The sequence below is a fragment of the Poecilia latipinna genome, unplaced genomic scaffold (genome assembly GCF_001443285.1).
Source record: "Poecilia latipinna isolate Pla-1442-1.1 unplaced genomic scaffold, P_latipinna-1.0 Scaffold364, whole genome shotgun sequence".
Taxonomy (NCBI): Eukaryota; Metazoa; Chordata; class Actinopteri; order Cyprinodontiformes; family Poeciliidae; genus Poecilia; species Poecilia latipinna.
Genome location: NW_015112980.1, coordinates 502,541 through 510,208, shown reverse-complemented (window position 1 = coordinate 510,208; position 7,668 = coordinate 502,541). Strand labels below are relative to the sequence as shown.

Below are 7,668 nucleotides of genomic sequence, written 5' to 3'. Positions count from 1 at the left end.
TTTAGGATCCCGCATTAGGCTAACAGAGGGACACTGCCACCTACAGGCCAAACAGGACAATACACCACCTATCTGAGGAGGATATTCACTGAATAAAATCAGTTTGAACAGAAACTGATCTAGAGTTTTGGATTAAGTTTGCAGCATTAGTTTTTTTTTTACATGGTCATAGAGGAATGATAGTTTCTACAGTTCTGGTCCGTTCCTCTTGATAAAAACAAACAAAAAACATTTAAATAAAAATTCATGAATGCTTAAATTGGTTTTGTTTTTTTTATTTATCTTCCCTACATCTTTCTGAGGCGTCCTCTGAAAATCTGCTGTAAAGTCTAATATACACCACATTGTGTTGGTCTACCATGTAAAATCCCAATAAAATGAACTGGAATTTGGAGTTGTAATCATGGCTGTAACTATTATTGTAGTAATCAATCTATTTATCATTCTCATAATTGATTAATCAGATAAAGTGCCACATACAACAGGTTTTTCATTCAACCATTTAACCATTTTCATTCATTTCATTTAACCATTCAACCATTTTTTAATGCAAGAAATACATTAAAAAAATAATCCCATTCCTTTTTTAAATAAGAAAACATTTTATGGCTTAAAATTAAATGTAATAACATTCATTTAGTAAATCTGAAACAAGTGAAGCTAAAACTTTGTAACTTGACTTTTGGCTGAAACTTATGCGTTTATATATTAAATGCAAACTGCAAATATGTTTTGTAGTTTTTAATCAATTGTTGCTGTGAATGTTTTTTTCAGCAAATGACTTTTTGTTGAGTCAGTTCACAATTAATCGATTACTGAATTTGAAGATAATTTCAATAATTCATCACAATCAAATTTATCATTTCATCCGTAGTTTTAATGTAACAAAATGTGTAAAAAAATTTTTGAAGGAACAAGTGAGAAAATGGGTGATACACATTTGAATAGAAGAATTTTATAAATTGTTGAACCAATTTAACATCTTTAGAAATTATCTAAGAACCCAACCCAAGTCTATTTGCAGCATGATTTTCTGCTGGGTTTCCTTCGTTGAATTATAAGCCTGGTGGGCCACCAGGCTTGATTTGTGCCCCCACCAGGCTGAGCATTGTTAACCATCTTAGTTGTTTAAATTGTCTTTTTTAAGACTCAATAGTTGGTGTTTAGGTATGAATATTAGTCTTCCAAAAATGCATAACCATCAAGTAATATTTTCAAATTTCCTGTCAACTTTAAGCATTTTTAACTCAAAAACATGAATATATGAAGGCTGGATGAATGACTACCAAGCGCCCTGAGCTTAGCAAGTTTTCTGGTATAAAACCGTTTCTGTGTTGAAAATTAAAAACCCAAAAACTGGAAAAAAAATGAATCTGAGCTCAAAGAATCTGCCTTATGTAAAGATTTATTAATTTATAATACAAGCTTTTATGTTGACGACATTGCATTTTAGTTTTTTTTTTACATTTATTCATACTGAGCTAAAACTTCATAGCAGTGACACTGATCGACAAAAACACAAACCAAAGGACACTCAATGGAAGGAATCGAAAGGTTTCCGCAGCCTGTCACAGTGCACCACTTCAAAATAAAAATCTCACTAGTCCTCACACAGTATGCAACGTGCATCACACACCCTCAGACAGACTCGCACACAAACTCAACAAATACCTATACACAAGATAAAAATTGATATATTTAAATTTCCTTATTAATGATATTAATGAATTCCACAATAAAAGGCAAACATGAAATATAGACGGCATCCAAAATGAAAGGGAGGTGAAAACCCGTCCTTCTTTCCTGTTCTTCCCAACACCCGTCACGGGGGAAAAACTAAATATTCTGCCTCATTGTGAGCCTCCATTGGTTGGAAGGAGGATTAAACTAACACCATCTCTCCCTCACGTCTTGTTTTTTCCGCTTTCTTTTCTACTCACCTCCCATTATTACAACAAAATACCAAACGAATCCGTGGATCCAAAACAGTTTCTCTTCGCCGAAGCTTCTCCGACAGAAACGAACAAACGCAGGCGGTTCAGTTAGTTCTGCAGAAAATGTCTGGCAAATTTTCTACTACATGAGAGAAAAAAAAACCAAAAGACAAAAAAAAATAAACATGTTGAAGGAGGAGATTAACCAATAAACACTTCATAATTAGACAGGTTAAGTGCAGCAGGACCCGGGGAATTGTCCATGTAAATAGTAGAGGAGGGTTAAAGCCCACAAAATCCTTTATAAGTCCGTTAAAAAGCTGTGAGCTTCCAGGTCTTTAACACTAAAAATGCCAGCTTTTTAAAAACACCTCATGTGTGGCAGAGAGCGTGTATTGGTGAAATCTTAAAATTAAAAGGAAATGGCTACAGGAAGTAATGCAGATGGTAAAAATTGTGTTGGAGGGGTATATTGGCACAAATAAAAACAACAGAAAAAAAAATGCCTCAGATCGGACAAGAGTTCAACCAAAGCGTCCCCGAAACGGGACTTCCTGCGATTTCTTCCATATCTGCAGGCGAAGAGGCGAGCAGCAGGAGAAAAAAGTGAGGGAGTTTGTGCATGTTTAGGTGCGCGCTATGTTTAGTTTGCTCGATGTTGGGGTAGAGGAGGAGGGAAGGGGGTTTCTGATGCTTTACAAGAGGAGGCAGCAGTTGCTTTCTGTGGTTTTTTCTCTGTTCCTCTGACCTACAAAGACAAGACAGAAGAGACAAGCAGATTTAAAACCTTGAGTCGATGAGAAACTCCAGCCGTAAACAGGATGAGGAATGAATCTGTGCCTTGGTTTGTTCCAAACATGCAAATATTTACTAAATATTCCAGTCAACAAATTAAAACTTGGAAGGAAAACTCTTGGTTTTATGACAACACTAACCATGAGAGTTGGGCTCGGGAAGAGTCTCCCTTGCAACCAAGTGCATGACAGTCGTTCGTCCCGGTGGCAGTTTCAGAGCTTCAAACAGGAAACAAACATCAGTAAACTGTTTTATTAATTATGTTTCTCAAAACATGTCCATTACATTTTTTGCACAAAATTATTCTTAAATAATGAGATTTGAGCCTAGTCTTTGAAAAGCAGAAGTGGAGCCTCCTGCAGAACCAACAAGAATGTAGCAAGTGGTTTCTGGATGGTAAGTGAACAACAAAACACTTGTCTTTTCCAGCAGCCATTATTGAGAGCATACAGTGGAAAAAACAGCTGACCAAATGTGCTGGAGCTCGGCTTGGGTTGCTAGGTAACAGAGCTGGGCATGGCAGGGGTTGCCATAGGGATAATTTTAAGGTGGAAAGAAAAGGATTCATAAGTAGTCCTGTCGTGATTACAAATTTTGCTGGACGATAAATTGTCCCAAGTTTGTTCTGTCAAAGATCAGGAAACTTTAATTTTGTAAAGAACACTTAACAATAGAGATGGAAGATGTTTTAAATATCCAAAAACAATAAATAAATCAGAAATAAAATCCACTTAAAACAGAAATAAAATTAAATGCAAGGTTTCTGTAAACCTTGCATTACATTCCATAAAATATTAATCATCTGAATGAAATGTTTTTAATCCGATTCTAATATAAATGAACTTATCACATTTTCATTTTCTAATTGTTGAAAATAGAAATAACAAATGATAACCTCATTGTCTCAATTTCTCTCAACCATGTTGTTTTAAATGTTGTTTTATCATCAGTAAAACTAATTTCTGGGCCAATAATCTTGCGCTGTGATGCAGTTTATATTTACTGTATTGGAAACATTTCTGCTTTATCTTATCACGTTACACCCTGAATGTTATAGATTGGTAAATCATACGAGTGTTTAGTCCACTGAAGCCAACAATCAACCTGTTCATTTGACTTCAAGCCAGTGAGCGCAGGTGGAGATCAGGCGGAGAGTAGCGGGGTCGAAAGGTCAACTGCTTAATGAGTTTAAAGAAAACAGATGATCACATTCATTCGCTCCTTAGACCGCTTTGGCAAGGCTTAGCCGTTAATGTCTTAAACCACAACCTGCTTAGATAAAGGAAGACTGCTACTGCAGCTGCAGGTCCCTTCATTTAACTCAAATTTAAAGTAAAATCTGCCACCAAAAATGTTCCTAAAGATTTGGTGCAAACCATTTTTATTTTCTCCATTAGATAAACATTATTTGTTTGCTTAGTTTGATAATTTTCGATCATATTTCCTTCTGTTCTGTACCTCTTAAGCACTTTGGCTGTATGAAAACGGCTCTACAAATACAGTTTTATTGATTGCCGGTGTGATTGGGTTGCATCAGAGAAGGTCTCACCTCCCAGCGTAACATTGCCATGAAGGAAGCGCCCCTGGAAAATGAGGCGCAGTATACTGGGACTGCTCACCTGCTCTTCCTCCCATCCTGTCATAGAAAAAGGAAAAAAGTTTATCGTAAAATGTTTTTCTTCTGCACTGTGCGCACAATTATTAGACGAGCGAGTATTTTGACCAAGAAATTGAATGTAGGGCTGTGCGAATATGGCATGAAAAATAAAATCTCCAACATTTTGGGACCATATCTAATTTTAATCTATTTTTTTCTGGTAACAAGGTGCTGCTTTACAACTATACATTTTTGAAAAGCAGAAAGTGAGCCTCCTGCACAACCAACACAAATGCAGTAAGTGATTTCTGGATGGTAAATCAGCAACAAAACACTTGTCTTTCCCAGCAGCTATTGTACAGTGCATAGATCCATAAAACAAGCTGACCAAATGTTCTTGAGTTTCGTTTGGGTTGCTAAGTAACGGCCTGGGTGTGGCTGGGGTTGCTAGGTAACGGCGCAGCACCAAGGAATGTGACTTACCATTCCGGATTTTTTAAAATTGTTTTTAGAAGCAGATTAGACCCAAATGGAAGTACAAAGTGTAACCGATCGCCTTGTAAACATTAATGTTTAACAATGTTTATTGACATTTAGGATTAACTGGAAAATTAAAAAAAACTTTTTTCCCTTGGGGCCAAAACTGGCAAATTTAAACAACTCAACATTTCTTGAATTAAAAATGCAAATGTGATTTTTCTTTGATTTTAGTTTAATTTGCTCAATAATAAGCAACATTTTTATTACATTTATACATCTTTAAAGAATGGAAACATAAAAAAGGTTTTAGACTGTTTCCCTATTAAAAGATAGACAATTTAAAATATTTGGGGTTTTCTGTAGATTTTTATTTTGTTGGCCAAATTTTTATCCCTCTTGACTTGTGAACAATCAAAATTTCAAGGGCCAAAAATGGCCCCTGGGTCACACTTTGGCCCCATGTGGTGGAAATGTAAAATAATACTAGATAGAAATGTTTAGATGAATATACTAGATTTATTATTTGGTGAAGTTCAACATAATTTACAATATCCCACACTTTAGATTAAACGTACTTCAAGACACATTCACTGACCGCCTGCATCTTATTGGATAAAATTGATCTACTTCTAACAGTTGATGTAGACTATTTTTACTTTGTTTCAAGAATATGTATGCACATCTTATTCTTCAACAGTATAATATAAAAACATATACAGGGTTCAGTAAACTGACATTTTGTAAGGCAATATTAGGAGGATAACTGAGGGTTTACATAAAAGAAATGTTCAAATTATAGAATCCATACAACGTACCTGCAGGCCAGTGGTCAAACACATGCTTGGCGATGTCTGTGGCCGAGTCGTTTGGAGAGAAAGTGAAGTCTTGTGTTTTGCCGCTGACCAGGATAAGGCGGAGATGCACCTAAAAAAAACAACAAATGAAAACATCTCAATGCGTCCAAAAGCAGAACTCGTACCATCCGAGTCAAACGGCGTTCACACAGATACAATCTTCCCAATTATCAGTGTTGAAACTCCTGCACTTCCTCTAACCTCTTCTGGCATGAGGTGACCTTCCGAAGGCTCAGAGGAGACGGGCATTCCAGTCTAATTAGATTTATCTGCAGCAGATCTCCTCTCTTTGACTGGCTGACTTTGTATGGAGGGGGCTTACGGTGAAGTGAGCCCTTGGTGCCAGAGACAACAAGAGATGAGGGTGGGGTTAGGAGGGAGAACACGGCCCCTTTGGTGGCAGGGTGCTGCTGCTCCGCTCCGGACCGTCAGGCTAATGCGATAACCCCAGGTGTCCCAGACAGCGCCGGGTTATTAATTTAACATGGAGTCAAAGGTTGCTAGTTGGTTTGGTTGGGAAGGGTTTGTAACAGTGAGGCTGAATCGATTCATCAAATTTCTGGCTTTTGAAGATTTAATTTTTGGGTTTCCATAGTTCAGAGTAACGTCAGCATGCCTAAGGTAGCCATCTTGTTTGACAAGCGAGTTTTACAGTTTGTATTTAATTGGACTTTGACTTCTGGTCAACTCTATGACAGAATATAGGGGTCAGATAGGGCTGGACAATAAATCAATAATATCTATTAGAAAAGAAACGTGATCAATATCAATAGATAATACGTCTGATAGAATATTCAATGTTCTATATAGAGAATTTTCACTGAAATTCAACCCAGAACTCACTCACTCTTTGGTTACCTAGCAACTCACTCACTCTTTGGTTACCTAGCAACAACTTGTAGAGTAACTGCCACAGGAGCTGTTTCAGGTTTCAGACTGTGCGAAACCATAAATGCTTATATCGTGATACGTTTTTCAGCCATATCATCCAGCTACGATTATTTTTTTATCGTGAGAATAAAGTAATAATATTATTGCAATAAAATTTTACAGTAAAGTCGAAATAAAACTAGAATAATGTCGTAATGAGAATAAGGTAGTAATTTTATGAGACCTCCAACACAAAAAATAACAAAATGAAGAATGTTGAGCATGTTGTGAAGTTATAATTTGGTATCTGTTTTACAGATAAGGAAATACTTCATCTTTTAACACATCAGCAACAAATTATTGTCAATATAGCAAAACTCTGAAACAACTGAGGTAATGAGGGTATTTTGAAGAACGAACCACATGATCTGGATAACTATCTAAGATTTTCTTCCCTCATTAATTTTTTTTTCTTTTGATTTAATTTTTTTTTTTTCTGGTAAAATTGCATCTTTATGAGTCCGCTTTATAATGGATTGATAGAGGAATCTATTATAAAGCGTTTGTTATTGAGAGCGACCCAGGTGAAGGCCTTTCCTGACATTTGCCACTGATTAGCAGACGGTCTATAAACTTTCTTCTTTTGATAAATCACAGCAAGCAGAACAAAGCGACTTAACTGAATGAGTGTGACGTCAGGGCGAGGAAGGGGTCGACCCCGCTTCCTGATCTGTTTACAAACACAACCCACCGCCCCCACACAGTCTCCCCCCGTCCCTCTTCTGAGGGTCCCTGTGAACCGGATAACCTCGCCGTTTGGTTGCACGTGTGTGTCATCATCGTCATCAACAGGCTTTGTTCACTTTTATCCCCAGAGAAATAAAAACAAAGTTGAACCTGCCTGGTTGCCCATGGCAACAGCATACATCACAAATTCCTGAAATGTTTTTCTAATCCGAATAAATGTTTTACAACCGAAACACGCTTCTAATTGACTGTTAGGGATGTAGGGATGCTCAAATATGAAAAATTGGACTGATATTGATATCTGATAGTAACACCGGTATTGTGCCAGATTTACCAATATTTCATTTTATATTTTTTTTAATCCGATTACTCGATTAATCGTAAGAATAAT

General features: G+C 36.7%; 1 protein-coding gene across 2 annotated transcripts in view; it reads right to left on the bottom strand.

The window, feature by feature from the left end:
• Positions 1-2,042: 2,042 nt before the first annotated feature.
• Positions 2,043-7,668, bottom strand: part of ubl3b (ubiquitin-like 3b) — a 10,307-nt gene continuing 4,681 nt past the window's right edge. For both annotated transcript variants that reach the window (XM_015036323.1, XM_015036324.1), the window contains exons 3-6: positions 5,622-5,730; positions 4,279-4,365; positions 2,870-2,947; positions 2,043-2,682 (exon numbers count right to left, since the gene is read on the bottom strand). In XM_015036323.1, the coding sequence (XP_014891809.1) occupies positions 2,630-2,682; positions 2,870-2,947; positions 4,279-4,365; positions 5,622-5,730 (327 nt within the window). In that variant the 3' untranslated portion in view covers positions 2,043-2,629. The remainder of the gene's footprint in view (positions 2,683-2,869; positions 2,948-4,278; positions 4,366-5,621; positions 5,731-7,668) is intronic.